Source organism: Marmota monax, unplaced genomic scaffold, assembly GCF_021218885.2.
Source record: "Marmota monax isolate L192 unplaced genomic scaffold, Marmota_monax_Labrador192_F-V1.1 WCK01_AAM20220418_F8-fsc00003, whole genome shotgun sequence".
Taxonomy (NCBI): Eukaryota; Metazoa; Chordata; class Mammalia; order Rodentia; family Sciuridae; genus Marmota; species Marmota monax.
The window spans coordinates 10,894,753-10,915,771 of record NW_026694084.1 but is presented as its reverse complement, the minus strand read 5'-3'; the positions used below and the strand labels follow the sequence as shown (position 1 = coordinate 10,915,771).

Sequence of the window (21,019 nt, the reverse complement as noted above, 5' to 3'; positions counted from 1 at the left end):
CTGCAAGTGCCTCCTGTATGTCTCTATTTGGATATCTCACAGGTAACCTCAGCTTTGTGTGTCCTAAACCAATTTGGCATTTTTTATCCCCCAAAGCTACTTACTGTTCTGTTACCCTTTCTCAGACAATGGTGTCCTGTTTCATCTAGTGAACCAAGTAAGAAACCTGGCAGTATTCTTCAATACTCTCCTCTTCCTCGTGCCCCAATCCAGCTACCAGGTCCCACCTGCTCTTTGTTCCAGCCTCTCCACGCCTGCTGTCATTTTCTTAGTTCAGGCTGGCTTCATCTTTGCTGCCTACATTACTTCAAAAGCCTTGTCACTGGTGTTAGTCCCACCCTCAGCTCCATTCTTAACACTGGGCCACAGTGAGCTCCCTTTGCCATCATCCCTTGCTAACACTTGTTAGCAAGAGTCTTTGGGATAAAAGCTCTACATTAAAAAAAAAAAAATTGACATCCCTATGGCACACAAAGGCCTCTTATACTCTGGGCTGCTTTCCTTAAAGACTAAGCACTTCACCCTGCCTCTCGAATTGTAATCCAGATAATTCAGAGCATCCTGAATGTTCTCTATTCTCTATCTCCAACCAACTCTCCCAGGTTAGAGATCAACTGGGGAGAGCTAGGCACAGTGGAGCATGTCTGTAACCAGTGGCTCAGGAGGTGGAGGCAGGAGGATCCCAAGTTCAGAGCCAGCCTCAGCAATTTAGGGAGGCCCTGAGCAACTCAGTGAGACCCTGTCTCTAAATAAAATATAAAAAGAGCTGGGGCCATGGCTCAGTGGTTAAGTGCCCCTGGGTTCAATCCCTGGTGCCAAAGACACTATGACCTCTCCTTGAATTCTGAAGAAAACCAATGTCTCATACCATGTCCTGTAAATTCTACTTGTCTTTGTCTCCTATCCAAGCTTCTTTAGAATAGGGACCTAACTTCACTGCTTTTGTTGCAGTGCCTAAAACCCGTATTAGATGCTCAACAAATATTTGTTCAATGGAGTGGACTAATGAACAAAAACATAAGCAATGCAGTGTTTATCTCATAGAGATGTGAAAATGTACCACATGCTAGAGAAACAGGTGTCATGGGCTGTAGCTGTGGGCAAGGGAAGGTCTGGGTGGAAGATGAGGTTGGAAGGATTGGGAGAGTACTTGGGGACAGACTAATAGCTCAGGATGGGATGGCCCTTTATCTGCTGACAATGGGAGTCAAGGATCATTTTTAAGTAGGGAGTGTCATGACTGGATTATGGTTTAATAAAGCCATTCTTGGTAAGGAGTTCGGCACTGAAAAACAGCTGGTGTGTGGGTGGACGTTGGGAAGGGGGATTGCAGGTCATTTAATCCAAGCAAGATCTGAAGATAGATTGACCTAGAACAACATTTGAAGGGTAGAAATAGTAAGAAAAGACACTTCTATGGCAAAGCTGCAGGGACCTGGGGACTAACTGGATCCGCGGGCTTTGAGGGAGGAAGGTGAATGTTGGATGGGTGACAAGGAACCTATGCAGGTGTAGAAACAGCAGTTTTAGTTTTGGTGATATTGAGTTTGAGGTGCCTGAGGGACCACTGTCTCTGGATCTCTAGAAATTGTGCCACTACCACCCTATTCCTCCTACCCCTTTCTCTTTTCTTTCCTCTTTTGAATAACTCCCAGAAGTCATGAATGCTCCCTGCTGCTCAGCACCCTGGGGCACCATGCTGGCAGGCCCCACATTCCTGAGGAAGGCACTGGGTTTAGGCCTGAAGGGTCTGGCGTGGCCACCCCAGGGAGGCAGCTCCCTGACAGGAAGGAAGGCTGGCCTGCCGGCTGGGCACACACAGGAGCTTCCTTTGCTGCAGCAGGTGCCCAGGCCAGCTGCTCCAGCCCCTCAGGCTCAGATCAACAGGATGGGACAGCCCAAGCGGAAGGAAGCCTGCAGGGAGGGACACCCCTGCAGACAGAAGCAGGGGTATGGGGTGGAGGGAAGCAGGAAGAGCTGCCTGGGCTGCTGAGCTGGCACTCCTCCAGCAGATTCAGGAGAGGCGGTGACAGGGGGAATCACTCAGTTCTCATCTCCCACCCGGGTCCTCTCTGGCCCTGGCCAATGGTATTATTACTACTGTTGGCTAACTTGGGCTTTAGGCATACCAGAAGGAGCCACTGGAAGATGTTCATAGATTATCAGTTTCTAAAAAAAATAATTCCGTTCTATGCACATTCTGAGGTTATTGGGAAAGGACTTGCATTATTAGCCTTTCAATTATGCAGAGAAATTAGACAGCTAGCAGGAAGGGCAATGAATCCCGACAGGATCGGCCTGTCCAGAGGAGAAGATAAACCTCCGGTTTGCTTTAAGCCGGGTTATCACTGCCCTGTTCTCCAACAGCTGCTGTGAACCCGCACAAATGGTCAAAAGGAAGGGGGGAGGGGTGAATAAGGAACTAAACCAGAGCCACGGCTGTCTAACTGGGAGTTCCCAGCCTCTGCCCTGGCTGCAACACACAGGCGATTTTCCTTTCAGAAACCCAGGCTGTCAGAGGCAGGCTGGGGGATAAGGTTAGGGTGGGGGTGGGGGTTGGGGGGGCGCGGCATGTGTCTTGGACCTGGCCAGGGACCCTACCTCCAGGCGCTCTCAGACTGCAGGCTCCTCCTCACCCCATCCCCACAACTCGGTTTCCAGGCAGGGCGTTTCCGAAGGCCCTGGTCCGAGGTGTGGGGGTGGGGTGAGGAAAGTGGGGTCTACCTTTGAAACAGCTTGTAGACTGTAATTTAAACTTCGACTACACCGAAATCAAACTCGATTCGCAGCGGAGTGCCGCTCCTAAGAAAGATTAAAAAAAAAAAACAAAAACGGGTCTAGGCTCCCGGCTACGCTGCTGGCCCTGTTGCCGGGGCTTCCTGCAGTCCCCAAGCCAGCCTCTCGGTCGCTCAGGAGGAGGGATGGGCGGGGCGGGCAGGAGCTGGCAAAGCTGCCGGCGCCGCAGATGGGGAGGGCAAGCCTTTGCCGGCGGCCGAGTGTGGGCGGGGGATGCGCGAGCAGGTGTCTGTTCGACTACAGGGCTCCCGCCACCCGCGCGGCCCTGGTGCTCCCCAAGGCTTAGCGAGGCAAAACCCAGCAAATGCTCCAGATATGCAGCTCAGTTGGTCACCGGGCTCCGCTTTCTCGCTAGAAGCGCAAGAGGACGGCACTTTCAATGCAAATCTCTTGGCTCTGGCCCCTTGGCTTCCAGCCGCGGCCGCCCCCGCCCGCTCGGCGTCCCGCCCACTCCGTGGCGGGCTAAGACCCGGCCCGGCGCGAAAGGGACGGGGCGGAGCGGGCATCCCTCCCCACCCCCCCCAACGAGCCCGGCCCTCCGCAGTGCCTGGGCGCGCCTCCCCGTTAGGCCCCCGCCCGCTGCACACCCCCACCCCAGGCTAGGGAAGAAGACAAGCGGCGAGGGGTAGCGAGGGGTGAGGGGCGTCACTGAGTCAGGTGGCCACGGGAGTTCCCCAGGGCTGAGCCGAGGGAACACGCTGCCGGGGGTTGTGTACACGCTCCACTGACATAGCTTCACGCTGCCGGGCAGCCGCTGATCACGCGTGGCCCCGGGAGCCCATTGGCCGGTGCCTCACACACCTTTGCTGCTGATTGGCCATCCCCAGGCTCCGCCCCCGCCCCCGCCCGCGGCGCGGGGCAGGCAGAGCGGCTACCTGAATGGGGAGGGGGCAGACGGCGCGGAGCGCAGCGGCGGCGGGAGCGGCGTCGAGTGTCTCTGTGCGCCCGTCTGTGGCCAAGAAGCCAAGCAGCCCACCAGCCAGTCACCTCGCCGCCTGCGTCCAGGCAGCCAACCATGCTCAACTTCGGCGCTTCTCTCCAGCAGGCTGCGGTAAGTCACCTGGGGATGCCCCTGTCCTTCTCTTCCTTGCAGTGTCTGAAGACTAGCGGGGTGCGAACCCTAGCCCCAGACATCAGCCACGCCTGATAATCTGGGCTGTAGCAGAGTCATAGGGAAGGGAATTCCTGCTTGCAGGCTGTGGGCATTAGCGAGGGCATGTGTGCTGCAGAGAGGGTCGGAAGATGCGACTGGGACCTGGAGACCGGGAAGAGGGATTATGCTCCTAGGTGTACTGAGGAACAGGGGCAGCTCCAGCTCCGCTGGGAGACCTAAGGAGGCTCTCGAGGGGGTAGTGGGGAGGGGGCTGCTGCTCTGGCACCGAGGTTAGGGGAAAATGTGAGGTAGTTAAAGAGGAGGAAGGGGGCACCCTTCACCTGGCTCTAGGGAGAGATGCCCCTGTCTGCATCAGGAATGCGACCCAGGGTAGGAAAGGGCTGCTCGCAATCTTTCGAGGGGCTGGTGTCCAGAGAAGCAGCAAGAAGGCTGCTCATCGTAGGGGGTCTGAATGGAGTCTTGCAGGACGGAGACTGCCAGCTGAGGACCGCCGGAAGGGGGCTGCTCAGTAGATGGCCAGATAGCCCGGAGCTGGGGGAAGGGGCGCCCGGTATCGGCGTGGGGGATGCCACGCGGGCCCTGCGGTCGCCTAGGGGGACGAGGAGCCCCCGCAGACGTCGAGAGGGACTCCCATCTCCGGCGAAGGCAGGTGGCCGCCTTCTGACGACTCCTCGGAGGGGGCAGGGAGTTGCCTCCGGGGTCGAAGGGTGGGGGAACAGGATCAGCAGCTGGGCGGGAAGGTGGGCGGGGGAGCTGGGGCTGCGAGACACGGGGGCTGCGTGTCAAGGCGGGAGCTGTGGGCCGTGGGGGCCGAGCGTCTGGAGCCAGGGCCTGTGGGGGCTGCACGTCTGAGAACGGCTGCACGGCGGCGGGCGAAAGCTGCCGGAAACCGCGGGGAGGGGGCGCCGCGTCTGCGGGGAGAGACGGGGTGGTCTGAGGTCCTGCGGGCCGCGTGGGCGGGAAGCGCCTAGGGCTCGGCCGGCTCCCCGGGGACTGCAGGCGGGAGGAGGGCGGCGGCCAGGCTTCCGCGGGGACCCAGCTCCTCCTTCCGCAGCTGAGGCGGAGGCCGGGAGCGGGTGCGCCCGGGGAGCTCCTCGTCCCCGAGTGACCCAGCCCCGGCCCCCGCCAGGGGCGGGAGCGAGGCTCGGCCTCGCTGTCTGTTCCTAAGGGAACGGCGGCTCGGGAGAGCTGGAAGGGGCGGGCGCCTCCTGAGCCGGCGCCGCCCCGCCCCTCCCTCTGCTCTCCCCTCCCTTCTCCTCCCCTCCCCTCTCCGCCTGTCTCCTCCTTCGCTCCCCCGCGGCCCGGCGCGCACTGTCGGGTGGTTGGCGGGTGCACCCACAGCCCCTCCCCGCCGGCGTAAGGGCGGGGGCCCCGGCTCAGGAAGTAGGGGAAAGGTGACGGCGCGGCAATTCCCAGTTCACGTTTCCTGAGCCGCCGCGAGCAGCCGCTGATCACGCTTTGTTCACATGCCTCGCCCCCTCCTCCCCCACGCCCCCGCCCTGAGCCTCACAGCCAATCCGGGGCCGGGCCGCCGGCCGGCTGGCCAATGGCGGGGGCTGGGGCGCGGGGACGTGCGCGCGGTGAGGAATGTTCCCAGTGACTCACCCGGCAGCTTCATTGAGGTTGGGGCGGCCCGGTCGGTCCCCGCCAGCGAGGATCTCCCCCGCTGTCCGCCTCCGCCCCCCGTCTGCCTCCCTCACCAGAGCCTCAGCCCGCGCTTCCCTTTCCTGCCTCTCGCCCCACTCCCTTTCCTCCCCTCCGTTTCCCTTCCTACCTCTTACCGGCTCACGCTCTCCTTCCCCCTACTTGCCTTTTTCCCTGTCTTTGCATTGGTGTCTTGAGAAGGCCTTTACATATACAGACTCTGCCATTAAAGCCTACATAAATGCGGGCTCGATTATGCAATTTCATTGTTAATGATATTTCATTTTCTTAAGATATCGGTGTGAAGGGATCATGCATTTTTTAAAACAAGCTTTGAGAATAATACCTGATTATCCAGTTTTTAGTATTGCATTGGCTGGTCATGATTTTTTCCTAGCAAATAATGCATTGAGTTAAAAAAAAATAGATCCAGTAAAAGGGTACATAGTCATGAAGAGGTTGAAACTTGACTAAAATTATGCTTGGGAAATTTCCCCACATATTTCACTTGATCTCTAAGATAATCAAGTTTTCAAACAATTTCACTTGGAAGAAACCCTGGTGATCCCTGATTAGGTCAGACCCATAACAGGCCAGAGCTCTGTCCACTATATAAGAAGAAAGTTTTGGCTTTTCTTTTTTTTTCCCCCCTATTAGGAATTTTTACCTCACAAGCCTTGTAGCATATCTGTAGTGTTGAGAAGAAAGAACTTTTTTTGCAGAGACCTTCCTTAGTTGTCTCATCTTTGTTGTAGATGACTACTCTACAAAAACTGTAAGACACTTTTTTTCCTAAATCAAGTGCTTCTCTTTTGGAACACAAAGCACTGAGAACTCTGGTCTTAGTCCCTTTAATGGTAGTATGGTATTCCTTACAAGGATGTCAGTGTTTGGTGCAAACTAAATGAGGAGAAGAATGAAAAAGATTTTATTACCATGAAGTCTGGGTCACCTGATAAGTGTAGCTGAACTTTCTAAGTATTAGAGTAGGAATTATAAAAATATATATTTCAAATTCTAACTTGGAGAGTTGTGCAAGTTGAAAATAAAAAGCATTAGTACATTTCTCTGTTTCGTTTTGAAAGATAAAGTACACTTATGAGCTTTAATCTTTTTGTTTTTATAGGAGGAAAGAATGGAAATGATTTCTGAAAGGTCAAAAGAGAATATGTATTCCTGGAACAAAACTGCAGAGAAAAGTGATTTTGAAGCTGTAGAAGCACTTATGTCAATGAGCTGCAGTTGGAAGTCTGATTTTAAGAAATACCTTGAAAATAGACCTGTCACACCAGTATCTGATATGTCTGAGGAAGAGAATCTGCTTCCAGGGACACCTGATTTTCATACAATTCCCGCATTTGTAAGTATTACTTTTCTTAAGATGGGTGTTATTTCTTACAAATTTACCTAATTAACTCTTTAATTTCTCACACCATTTGTTTGTTTCTCTTTAGTGTTTGACTCCACCTTACAGTCCCTCTGACTTTGAACCTTCTCAAGTGTCAAATCTGATGGCACCAGCGCCATCTATCGGACACTTCAAATCATTCTCAGATACTGCCAAGCCTCACAGTGCTGCACCTTTCAAAGAGGAAGAGAAGAGCTCAGTATCTACCCCCAAACTCCCCAAGGCTCAAGCAACAAGTGTGATCCGTCATACAGCTGATGCCCAGCTGTGTAACCACCGATCCTGCCCTGTGAAGGCAGCTAGCATCCTCAACTATCAGGACAATTCTTTTCGAAGAAGAACCCACCTAAATATTGAAGCTGCAAGAAAAAACATACCCTGTGCAGCTGTGTCACCAAACAGATCCAAATGTGAGCGAAATGCAGTGGCAGATGTTGATGAGAAAGCGGGCACTGCACTTTATGACTTTTCTGTGCCTTCCTCAGAGACAGTCATCTGTAGGTCTCAGCCAACCCCCACTTCCCCACAGCAGAAGTCTGTGTTGGTCTCCCCACCTGCGGTATCCACAGGGGGAGTGCCACCTATGCCTGTCATCTGTCAGATGGTTCCCCTGCCTACAAGCAACCCTGTCATGACAACAGTCGTTCCCAGCACTCCACCCAGCCAGCCACCAGCTGTCTGCCCCCCTGTGGTATTCATGGGTACTCAGGTTCCCAAAGGCGCTGTCATGTTTGTGGTACCCCAGCCTGTTGTGCAGAACCCAAAGCCTCCAGTGGTGAGCCCCAATGGCACCAGACTCTCTCCCATTGCCCCTGCTCCTGGCTTTTCCCCTTCAGCAGCTAAAATCACTCCTCAGATTGATTCATCCAGGATAAGAAGTCACATCTGTAGCCATCCAGGATGTGGCAAGACCTACTTTAAGAGTTCTCATCTAAAGGCCCACATGAGAACACATACAGGTACCTACCATTGGTTGTTTATGTCTTTAAGATGAATGTAAATGAAGAGATGTCCCCCCACATTAGATAACAAATACAGACTGAGCATATTGAAGTCATTTCAGTGGGTGATGTTGATTTAGCAGTGCAAGGTCCACTGAAAGACTTCTTAGTGCTTTTGTTTTATTCTCAAATGATTTTTATTTAAATATCTGAGTAGTTTTCTTTAACAAAGTATCTTTAAAACCATTAAACCTTAGTTGAGGTCAGAAAGCCTTTTTGGTTTCAATTTTTATTGAGGGGAAATTTCATAAATGTGATGAGTGAAAGTTGAAAATGTATAGTTTATTAACTTAATATTCTAAATATATCTCATACCTTTAGATATGGTTGAACATTAATTTTTAAAGATTTAATAAATGTATAGTAATAGTGCTCTTGATTTCTTTGTCTTAGGGGAAAAGCCTTTCAGCTGTAGCTGGAAGGGTTGTGACAGGAGGTTTGCACGTTCTGATGAACTGTCCAGACATCGGCGAACCCACACAGGTGAGAAGAAATTCGCCTGTCCCATGTGTGATCGGCGGTTCATGAGGAGTGACCATTTAACGAAGCATGCCCGGCGTCACCTGTCAGCCAAGAAGCTCCCAAATTGGCAAATGGAAGTGAGCAAGTTAAATGACATTGCTCTCCCTCCAACTCCTGCACCCACACAGTGACAGATTGGAAGGTAAAGAATCAGAACTAACTTTGGTCACAGCCAAGAACCAGTGGTGGTATCCAAATGCTTCCACTGCAAGTCTGTGGCCCTCCAGTGGGGGCTAAAAGCAGAAGCCCCACAGCCCGAGGTGAAGGCCCAGCCTGGGTTAGATGACAAGAAGTGCTTTCAGCCACAGGCAGGTCACAGAACGGCAGGTTTCATTTCTTAAAAGAGATGAGAGGGCTTTTATTCCTTTGAGTATTTTTTGAAGGTTTCAGATGAGGTCAACACAGGTAGCACAGATTTTGAATTTGTGTGCACATTTGTTACTTTATTTTTGCTGTTTATACTTGAGACCAACTTTTCAATGTGATTCTTCAAAGTACTGGTTTCAAGAATATAAAGACTAGAAATATTACGGTACGGAATGGAGACAGAAAATCAGTTTGTATTATTAGGTAAATATTGTCATCTTTTCCTAGAGTTATCTTGTTTGCTATTCCTAGTCTTTCCAGTCAACTTTGTGGATGTAGTTATTAAATATATTTAGAACTATCATTTTACACTATTGTTGATATTTGGAATTGAACAGCTGTACATTGCTAAAGAGGGCCCAAAGAATTGGAATCCTCATTAATTTAATTGCTTTGAAAAGTAGCAATAATTTTTTTTTTTCACTTTTGTTTGCAAGTTTAACAAATGACTGTATTTAGGCATTTTATTATGCTTTGGACTTTAGTTTGCCTGCAGTTTGTTGTGTAGATTTGAAAACTGTATACCAACATGTTTTCTGTAGATTCTTAAGATACACTGCACTTTGTTTAGAAAAAAAATTTTGAAAATGAAAATATATATTGTAAAGAAGGGATATCAAGAATTTTAGATAACTCCTTGAAAAAGATGGCTTATGTCATCAGTGAAGAACCCTTATGAGAACACGTGTGTGCTTTATTGAGTTAGAAAGCTTGTGATGATTATTCACACATGGACAAATGTCCTGTTAATTTATAGGAGTTTTGGGGGGGATGTGGAAATAGGTAGGTAGAAAAATTATTAGAAAATTCACTTTTGTTAACAGTATTTCTGTTATATTCTGTTGTATAGTGGATGATATACACAGTGGTTAAAACAAAAGTAAGTTTGAAATATATAGTGGAAAATGTCACTGTTATCTTCCCATTTAAAATTTTCCTATATGTTGGGTATAGATTTCTGAAGACTGGGACCCTTGGAAAACAGTTTTCCCATTAAAAAAATCCTCATGATAATTTGCACAATGTTTCTTTTGTTGTACTTTATATCTTGTTTACAATAAAGAATTTCCTTTGGTATATATAATTGGTTTGTTGCATTTGCTAAAAAAATTCTTACTCTCACCTTGATATTTATCACTCATACAATCTGAGGACTTAGTATCTGAATTTCTCTCAGGGTTTCATTCAAATATGAAACTGTAGGAGTATGTCTTCTATATGGATCTATTTAGTATACAAAGTGAGACTGGGTATCCCTGTTGTTGATGACATGTTAGCCAGTTCCAAGAAACCAACACATTTTAATTTTTTAAACGTTCTTGATGATTTGAGGTTGAAATTTAGCTCTGGCTTTCAGCAACCTTGTTCAGTAGCATTTAAGATAAAAAGGCTGCTACAAGTAATGAAAGTAATTACTACAAGTAATGAAACTGCTATGGCCATTGAAAAGACTGACCTGTTATCCCAAGAGTCTAGTTAAAAGACCAGTAACACCTAAAACACAATAAACATTGGTACTTAAATGGAAAATACTTGTTAGTCACTCATCAGTAGGAAGGACTACAGTAGGGGTGGTAAAAGCTAGTTGGTCTATGGAATATAATTTTGCACAGTGCCCAAGTTAGCCTTTGACCAAGCAAGAGTCTGGCTTGCTATTGAACACCATGGTAAGGGGCCACGTACTCACTTATCACCATCTGTGGGACAAGTGTCTCTAGTCATCTATGCACCTGTTGCTACTTTTCTCGGAAACTATACCACCTACATATGACACATCTGCTAGAGAGAGGCCTTACAGATGTGCACCTTTGGTGATTGGAAATGTGGACCAGCCTCACTCCCCTGGAGTTACTCATGGTGGCAGGTATCAAGAAATGGGGATGGAGGAAAATGGTTGAAGGACTCTACCTATTCCAATGCTCAGTCCTTGTGGAACTGCTATCTGTTGCTGTGTTCTTCCCAATCCTAGCTGACATCTGAGTTTTTACTTAAGCTTTTTTTTTCCTCTTTCAGTACTGGGGATTTCATCCAGGGGCACTTTGCTATTGAGCCACACACCCATCCCTTTTTATTTTGAAACCGTCTTGTTGAGTTGCTTAGGGTCTCCCTAAATTGCTGAGCCTGGTCTGGAATTTATGATCATTTTACCTTAGCCTCTGGGATTACCTTAGTCTGTGGGTTTACCGTGTGCGCCAGTGCATCCAGCTCCTTAGGAATTTGGTAAGTAAATCATTCAAAAAGAGTATTTTTGATTTAAACGTTGATGCAGTCTCTGATGTTCATGAACAAGTTGCCCCAAAACAAATAAATATGTAGTATATTAAAGTATTAATGTAGGTTTAGTTCCTCAATTTTGTTTCTTGTCTGACATGTTTAGGTGAAATTGCTGACAACCACTTTAACAATTCTTTTTAGACAATTTTAGACTTCGGCAAATTTGCAAAAATAGTTCCTGTATGTATATATATATATATATATATATATATATATATATATATATATATATATATCTTAGTACCTATATCTTTCGTTCCTATATCTTTCATTCAGCTTCTAATGATAATGTCTTCCATAGCCATAGCACACTAACTAAAACTAAGAAATTAAGCCAGATATGGTGGTGCACACCTGTGGAGGCTAAGGCAGGAAGGTCGAAAGTTCAAGGCCAGCCTTAATTTAGCAAGATCCTGTCTCAAGAAATAAAAAGGGCTGGGGACAGGGATGTGCCTCAGTGGCAAAATGCCCCGGGTTCAAAAATCAAAAGAAAAAAAAAAAGGAGGGGGAGAGAAAGAAAAAATTAAGAAATTAATCATATACTATTAACTAAAGAATTTACTGTGATTTCACTAGTTTTTCTACTGTCATTATAGGATCTAATCCTTTATATCAAATGCCACATGGTTGTCCTGACTCTCTTCAGTCTGGCAGTTCCTTGGTCTTGTCAGTAATTTTGCAAAATGCCCCTCAAGTTGCATCTGTCTAATATTTTTTCCGTGATTACACTGAGGCTATGCATTAATTGAGAAAGCCACCACAGAGTCATAATGCCCTCAGCACATCATACTGGGGAAGATCTGCATTGCTGTGTTGCCAACCTCACTTGGCCAAGGTAATGTCTGCTGGAATTTTCCACTATAAACTCACTACTTTTCTCTTTGAAATTACTAAATATTTGGAGGGAGTACTATTAAAAAAAAAAAACAAAACAAAAAACTTTATCTGCTTATCCTTTTCCCTACTCATTGTAGTATCCGTCTATGGATCTTGTCTGAGGTGATGATTATTTTAACATGCAAATGCTAATTCCCTCATTATTTATTCATTTTTTTTCTCATTTTGGGGATTGAATACAAAGATGTCTTGCCACTGAGCTACATCCCCAACTCTTTTATTATTATTATTATTATTATTTTTAATTGCTCAGGGCCTCACTATTAGGGTCTCACTAAGTTGCTGAGGCTGTCCTTGAACCTCTAATCCTCCTGCCTCAAACTGCCAAGTTCCTGGTTGAGCCACCATGCCCATTTTTGATTTACAAAGATGGGAATTTTATATGGTTCAATCTCTCCTTTCTCGCTGAAATAAGAGCTGTTGAGTATTAGCAATTGTACTTTTGAAAAGTTCTTTCTACTCACACTGCTCAGCATCTCTCACCTGGACCACTGCAGCATCCTCCTTGGGCTTCCCACCTCTAGTCTTTTTTTCCTGCCATCTTGTCTCCTCACCTCAGTCTGTTATAAATGGAAATTTGAGGGAGCTGGGGTTGTGGCTCAGTGGTAAAGTGCTTGCCTAGCATGTGTGAGGCCCTGGGCTCAATCCTCAGCACCATATATAAATATATAAAATAAGGTATTGTGTCCATCCAAAACTTAAAAAAAAAAAAAATGGAAATTTGAACCAGGCACTGTGGTGCACGCCTGTAATCCCAGCAGCTCCAGAGGCTGAGGCAGGAGGATTGCGAGATCAAAGCCAGCTTCAGCAATGGTGAGGCACTAAGCAACTCAGTGAGACCCTGTCTCTAAATAAAATTCAAAATAGGGCTGGGAATGTGACTCAGTGGTCAAGTGTCCCTGAGTTCAATCCCGCTTCCAAAAAAAAAAAAAAAAGGAAATTTGATCACGTCACTTCCCTGTTTTTACTTCAAAAACTTTCCAGTGCTCTCACGATAAACATGGCTTAGCACAGTGCTGCCTACAGGAAATATAATTTGAGCTACATATGTAATTTTGAAAATCTCTAGTAGAAACATTGAAAAAAGAAAAAAATTAGCATCTTAATTTAATTCAATACATCCATCACATTATTGTTTTAGCATCTAATCAATATAAAATTGTTCATGATGTATTTTTTATCTTTTTGGCACTAATCTTGGAATCCAGTCTTACAGTACATCTCATTTGGGACGAGTCACTTTTTAAGTGCTCAGTACCACAGGGGCTAATGGCTGCTCCCTGCACTGGGTAAGTCTTGAAGTCCTTGCACAACAGGCTTCCACTACCCTCTGACTCCTCTGCCCACCTTATTCTGTACTCTGTGTCCAAGCTCTGAACCTTCATATATTTCTTTTTTCTGGGAAAAAGCCCTTCCCCTGCCCTTTTACCCTGACATTTCCACTATCCTAATAATCATTACCCTTTAGTGAAATTGCTTACTGTCTGCCTTTTTTCCCTTTTACAGTTTCGACTGTAAAACTCCAGGAAGACAAGGACCCTGTGGGTCTTGCTTATTGCTATATCACCAGCTCCATGACACCCAGGACAGGCAATAAAAATCCGAAGACTGCTTTTTTCTTACTCTCATCATTCTTTGCTACTGCTGGAAGGACCATTCCACCTTCCAACCTCCTAAAGAAAGCTGGCTGGGCTGGGATTGTGGCTCAGCGATAGAGCATTTGCCTACCCAGAGCGGGACCCAGGTTCGATCCTCAGCAGCACATAAAAATAAAGGCATTGTGTTGTGTCCATCTACACCTAAAAAAAAATATATATATATATATATATATATATATATATATATATATAAAAGAAAGCTGGCTGTGGGGAATTCAGCTCAAATGCACTTTTTTACCATGCATGGGACCCTGAGTTCAATCCACAGCACTGAAAACAACAACAACAACAACAACAAAAATTCTCAAAGAGCCTGTAATACCAACAACTTGGGATGCTAAAGTAGGAGGATTGCAAGTTCAAGCTGGCCTCAGCAAATTAGTGAGACCTGTCTCAAAATTTAAATAATAATAATAATAATGGCTGGGGATGGGGATGTGGCTTAGTGGTTAAGAACCCCTGGGTTTGATCTTGATCCTCAGTATTAAAAAAAAAAAAGAAAACAGAAAACAAGGCACAAGCAAAGATATTTTTAGATGTATTTAAGGACAGCAAAAGTATATAACACTGCCAGGCTGGGGATATAGCTCAGTTGGTAGCGTGCTTGCCTCCCATGCACAAAGCCCTGGGTTCGATCCCCAGCACCAAAACAAACAAAACAAACTTGCTGTTCCCCGCATTTCAAAGGCAGATTGTGGGTACCCCTTACCTCCCAGAGAAGAGAAGATGAGGATTCACCCAAGGTTGAGTATCTTACTGGGGAGAAAAATGCAAGTTCTCAGGCTATCTTCTTTGACACTCAAATCCCATGGCAATCATTTGATATTTGGGTTTGATTAGAATGGTCCTTTTTGGATAAGCAGTCTATCCATAAATCATTTGTAAGTCTTTGAATCTGGTGACATTTAAATTGATTATGCTTTTGTTCTAGTTGATGAGTTACAAGCGTATGCGGAAGATTTGTTCATCTAACTAAAGGGCTGGTCATGCTTGTAAATCCTGGTCTCCATCTAGTAAGGGTCTCTTTCTCTCCCCAAGGGCCCACCCGTCTCAGTTACACTGAGAACTAGTTTATTGCTTGGGAAAGTTGGCTTTATTATTCTAGTCTCAGTGTCCACCTTTAAAAATGGGAGCAAATACAACACATCTGCCCTATTTAGCTCACAGAGATACTGACAAACTCACATAAGATTATGTACACGAAAGCCCTGGAAAGTATAATACATCCTGTTTTCCTGGCACTGTTGTGGTGCCCATGCCCTGAAACACCTGGATGGCAGTGAATGTACTGGAATGCCCATCTAGAGTGGTCACCTCTTCTGGATAAGAGAAGCTACCTAGAATTGGATGATTTTATATATTTTTGGTTGGTGGGTACATTCTCAGTACTTTTTATTTATTATTATTAACTTTTTTGACAGAGGTTTGCTAAGTTGCATATGGTATCATTGCTAGGTTGTTGAGGCTGATTTTGAACCTGCAATCCTCCTGCCTCAGCCTCCCAAATCTCTGGGTTACAGGGGTGTACCACCAAGCCCAACTGATGACCAGATACTTTTGATACCCAGGGTTCCTACCCTTTTACCTGCATATATAATTGTTTGGGTGACCCATTTATAATAAGCCCAGTCTAATGGGAAGGAAATACAAAGGGTAAAGCCATGGATGGCCATTTGCTGAACAGAGCGAAAGCATGAATACTCATCATTTTGAGATAGGGATTTAGGATAAAGAGAGAGAAATACTGAATTTTAAAGGAAACACACACAAGTTATTGAGATGGATAAAGCATAGCTGTAAGTCCTGAGCAACATGCCCGTGGCCCACGCCCTTGTAAAATGGGGGAAATACACAGTTGCAGAGAAAACCGTGAAATTGTGCAGCTTCACTCTAGATCCACCTCCAGTCTGGCCCCTGCTACAGCCTTTCCATAAATATTGGACCCCCCAGTCCAAGTCAGGGCTGCTTCTCACTCTTGAAACAGCCCACATTCTCCCTTGAATGTGTATCTACTTTCCTAAATAAATCCGTTTATGCCTTTGTCTGGCTCAGGCTGAAATTCTTTTCTGTCACGTGTGCCAAGAACCCCGCATGCCTGTAGTCCCAGCAGCTCAGGAGGCTGAGGCAGGAGGATCCCAAATCTGAGGCCAACCAGGCCAACCTGGGAAATTGAACAAAACCCTGTCACAGAATTTAAAAGTGGTAGGGGGGGGCACAGCTGGGGATGTAGCTCAGTGGTAAAATGCCCCTGGGTTCAGGCCACTATCAAAAAAACAAAAAAAAACAAACAACAACAACAACAAAAAGCAAACAAGCACAAGTATGGGCAGAGCTACAACAGAAGCAGCTATATATGAGCTGAGTTCACTACTTCACCAAGTCCCCTTTGCTCACCTTGTAATGAGGTGGGCTTGAGTGGATTCTCCAGTGTGAACTTAGCTAATTTATGATAAACTACCCAATCTCAAATACTCCATCAAACTTCGTCTAAAAATGGTAGTAATTTATGCTCAGAGCTCTGAGTCAAAATCCCAGGGGACCAAGGATCAGCATAAGTAACAAAAACATATTTCCCCCAAGGAAATGATCAGGTCACATGTGTATGGGGTCTGCCCAAATCATGTGGCTTCAAACTGATATACAAAAAAAGTCTCAAGAAGCACAACTCTCTTGTCTTTGGCTTGTTCTAGAAGAAAGAATAAAATGAAATGGTGCTATCTGTTGTTTTAAGCTTCTACTGCCAGTTGGCATCCTGCTCTTGACAGAGATTTGGAAATTCATAGCTCTCTCTTCAGTGGATGCTAACAATCCCAGTTTGACCTGGATTAACCTGCTTGGCAGTAAGATGCTGAAAGAGGGCAATGCTCCAAAATAGAAAAAGTTGATACTTTTGAAAAAAAGAATTTCTTGGAAAAATTCAATTTTTATTTCTAAGCTCAGTTACTGGTGAGTGAAGGCAACGCCTAGGTTTGAAAAAAATCAGTATGAAATTCTGGGAAGAAAAAGAAAAGTTCAGAAATAACACAAAATGAGAAAGAAATGACCCAGTGGTAGGCGTTGGTAGAAGTAGTTTCCTATTTCTCTGATTAGATTATCAGAACCTTGAATATCGATTTCAAAAAGGCACCTTTTTAGTTTGCACAGTCTCATTGAAAAGGTAAATACAAGCATTGGGTATTTGTTACCAGCAGACGGAGTAAAACAGGGTGGCCTTGGGAAAGGAAACTTCTCCTGGGGTCACGGGCCTGTGGGTTGATATCAGTTCTATGCCAACCTTAATCATGCGCTCAGTAAGCAATTTAACTATTTCATGACTTTGTTTTATTATCTATAAAATGGAGATTATAAGGCTCATCAGATCTGCTTTCCAAGATAGAATTAGGTTTGAAAACTGTGGCAAAGATAATAAACTTGAAGAGGGTTACAGGATTCAGTGATGGACCTTGCATGGTCACTACTCAGATCAATATCAGGACACAAAAGGCCCCTGTAGCCAGGGCCAGTAATCTAGTGTTAGGATAGCAATTGTCATGATATGATCCCTGTTGGAAAGGAAAGTCAAATTTCAATGTTCACAGTATTGGGATGAAGGCATGTGGTGCCTGCTTCTAAAATGGCAGTGATTTTTGCTTTGGTGCTCCTGTCCTCGTGAAGCCTCCCCTGTACTGACAAGGGCTTAGCTGTGTGACCCTGAGGATGTTACAAAAATGACACTGTGTCATTTCCAGAACTGCTCATAAAAGACACTGTGGTGCCAGTCGCTGTGGCCCAATCCTGGAGTCCCAGCAACTCAGGAGGCTAAGACAGGAGAACCACAAGTGTTGCCCAAAGCTCGGTCCTTGTCCCCAATGCCAATCCAATAATGAGGACATGGTTTTGAGAAAAAGGAAAAAGAGTCTTTATTGCTTTGCTGGCAAAGGAGAAACACAGGGAACTCCTGTCCCAGAGGTTGTGATTCTGCCCATCAGAGAGAACAGGGGACTTTTGAAGAGGTGACTCAAAGGTGTTCCCTGTCCAGAGTTGTAATTCACTTGTTAATTTCTGGGATCTTCTGGTGCCATTCCCAAGTCTGAATTATTTCATTCCTATGATGGGTGTGTGCTCAAGGACAGGTAACTGTCTCGGATGGGGAAGAAAGGTAATACTGTTTCCCCTGAGATTAGGGAGGGTGGGGGGGATGACAAAGGAGAAGGAAGTGAGGAAGGGAAAGAAACATGTCTGTTTTAAAAATAAGTATCAAGCTGTAATGCCTGTAATCCCAGCAGCTCAGGAGGCTGAGGCAGGAGGATCTCCAAGTTCAAAGCCAACCTAAGCAATTTAGCAAGGCCCTAAGCAACTTAGTGAGACCCTGTAGCAAAACAAAAAAATAAAAAGGGCTGAGGATGTGGTTCAGTGGTAAAGAGCTCCTCGGTTCAATCCCCAGTACTGAAAGAAAGAAGAAAAGGACAAAGAGCATGTGGTTTCCAACTTGTTTCCTCTTGGGTCATTCACTGAGGGAAAGCCAGCTGCCACGCTGTGTGGACACTCAAGCAGGTCACTGGGGAGGTCTCCATGGTCCGGAACTAGACCCTCTGCCAACAACCAGCGCTATCACACTAACCACGTTACAGCCACTTTGGAAGCAGACCCCCAGCCTTGGTCCAGTGATCAGCCTTAGATGGACATTTTGACTGCCACCTCTAAGCCTGAGACAGAACCAGCCAGCTAAGCCCCAGCCCCAATCCTAACCTACAGAAACCGTCAGATAATGAATGTATAACTGTGGTAAGCCACTAATAATTTCCTAATTCAGATTTAACTATAGATAACTAATCCAAACATCAAAGTGTCCCTACAGGGCAGGCAGCAGACCCCAGGGCCTGAAAGAAAAGCCATGTTCAGTCTTGTCAGTTTCAATTGCTATCCTCTGCATTCTAACTAACTAACTAGATATATATATATATATTAAAAATTATATATACATTTTTTAAAGTACTGAGGATTGAATAGAATCCAGGGGCACTTTACAACTGAGCTACATCCTTATTCCTTTTCAGTTTTCATTTGACACAGGGTCTTGATAAGTTGCTGAAGCTAGCCTCAAACTTATGATCCTCCTGCTTCAGCCTCCCTGTAACTGGGATAACAGGTATGTGCCACCTCACCTGTCTTGTTCCAAATTTAATTTTATTTACCAGTTAAACTCCATATCACGTACAACCACAAGAATGAAATCCTAAGTAGAATAAGTTATATTCTGTGTATGTATAATATGTCAAAATATACTCTACTCTCAAATATACCTAAAAAGAACAAATAAATAAAATATATAAATAAATTTAGTATAACAGAAAAGTTCAGTCCAGGTCCTTGCTGTTTGTAGTTATAGCCTGGCTGTGTGTGATGCCTTCTGATAATATTAATCATCCATTCTATTCTTTATCCGTGTGGTTCTACTAACAAAGATTTTTGAACAGAAAGGGTCCTGGATCCCCAACCCTGGAAAGGTCTAATGTTGAGGTCATCAAATATTTTATAATCTGCTTTTAAAACACATGGCAGCATTGCACTTCCCCCTGGTGGCTAGACAGGGTCATGCATTCAGGTCTGGCCAATGGGGTGTGAATGTAAATAGTATTCACATCTGGGCCACAGTATGTAACTTCCAGTGTTAGGCCCTTCAGAGCTCTTTCCCTTTACTATGGTGATCAGCAATATTCTGGCCAGTCAGCCTTAATTCTAGAGCTAGTACAATGAGGAAGCTTGAATGAGAAGTACAATTTTGTAGTTTTAGGACATTGCTTCTTGAGGGATTATTTGTTATAGCACATAACCTTGACTTATACAATGCATTCAGACTGATATTCTTTTGTTCTATGAGCTGCTTTGCTCCAAGAGAATTTATTCCTTCTTTCCAGGGATCGTTTCTGCATCTTAAAGGACATTGAAGGGGGATGGGGTTGTGACTGATTTCGAAGGACAAAAAGACCTGTAAAATTTCTTGCATTGACATTGGGCATCCTGTCTTTGTATAATTAAGAAGGACCGGGGCTGGGGATGTGGCTCAAGCAGTAGCGCGCTCGCCTGGCATGTGTGTGGCCCAGGTTCGATCCTCAGCACCACATACAAACAAAGATGTTGTGTCCGCCGAAAACTAAAAATAAATAAATATTAAAAAAAAAAAAAAAAACGGGCTGGGGATGTGGCTCAAGCGGTAGCACGCTCTCCTGGCATGCGTGCGGCCCGGGTTCGATCCTCAGCACCACATACAAACAAAGATGTTGTGTCCACTGAAAACTAAAAAAATAAATAAATATTAAAAAAAAAAAAAAAAGACCATGTCCCAGATCACTGGCTCTTGAACAAAGAAGCCCTGTGGCAAAGCCAATAGTGCCTACCTAGTCCACCCAGAGAAATGCCGCAGTCTGGCTGGGCACAAAATCACGAGCCACTCAAGCAGGAACAAGCTTTATTTCCAAACCTCCTGCGAATGCCACGCACGCAGCCTTCTCCCAGGACACACTGCACCAACAGGAAATCCCTCCTCCAGAATTCCCTCCTACCACACTTCCCCAACCAATGGAGCTCCCGCAAGAGCTCCAAAGTAGCAGGCCTCGGCAGACAGCAGGGGTCTAATCGCCAACTGAATGCACATCTTATCATAATCATTATCATCTCAATGGCTTGCTGGCATCACCTTACAACCAAAAATGCCATGCGTCATTCCTACTTGGCTATGGCTCTCAGCATCTCCACCCTTCTGTTTAATTAAACAACAAGCAATGTGGCTTAGGGACCGTGCCTGTTGGTTGTCCAATACAACATATGGTCCTTACCCGTCATTGGATGAGCTGACCTCTAAGCGTCAGCCTCCTGTCTTAGGTTGGTACCACTGCAATTGGATCATACCCGCCACTGACTACCAGTCCAGCATACAGCCATACTTGTGGATAGACCTATGCACCAGTGGGGGGTGAGGTTCTTTGCCTCACCTCTGTTGGCCCCCAAATTTGGCCTTGGTACCAGTGGGGGGGGTGAGATTCTTTGCCTCACCTCTGTTGGCCCCCAAATTTGGCCTTGGTACCAGTGGGGGGGTGAGGTTCTTTGCCTCACCTCTGTTGGCCCCCAAATTTTAGACTATCACTAGCAGAAGGGAGGAGGATACAGAAATGCCACGACACTGAGCCAATTGACAGCTCCTTTGAAAAATTGTACCACCGGTGACACCATCAGCAAAGATACGCCAGCACTACCACAATTCGCTGCACCAACAGATAGTTCACAATGCATAAAGTGATACATAGTCCAGGCAAGTTCTGCAAGCAGTTCAAAGCAGAGGAATCCATCAATATATCCATTT

General features: G+C 45.8%; 1 protein-coding gene across 1 annotated transcript; it reads left to right on the top strand.

The window, feature by feature from the left end:
• Positions 1 to 3,675: 3,675 nt before the first annotated feature.
• Klf10 (KLF transcription factor 10) lies at positions 3,676 to 9,935 on the top strand. Its single transcript, XM_046464917.2, has 4 exons — positions 3,676 to 3,847; positions 6,681 to 6,914; positions 7,009 to 7,921; positions 8,357 to 9,935. Exons 1-4 carry the CDS (start codon positions 3,812 to 3,814, stop codon positions 8,614 to 8,616), a joined length of 1,443 nt encoding a protein of 480 aa, XP_046320873.1. The 5' UTR covers positions 3,676 to 3,811; the 3' UTR covers positions 8,617 to 9,935.
• Positions 9,936 to 21,019: the final 11,084 nt, after the last annotated feature.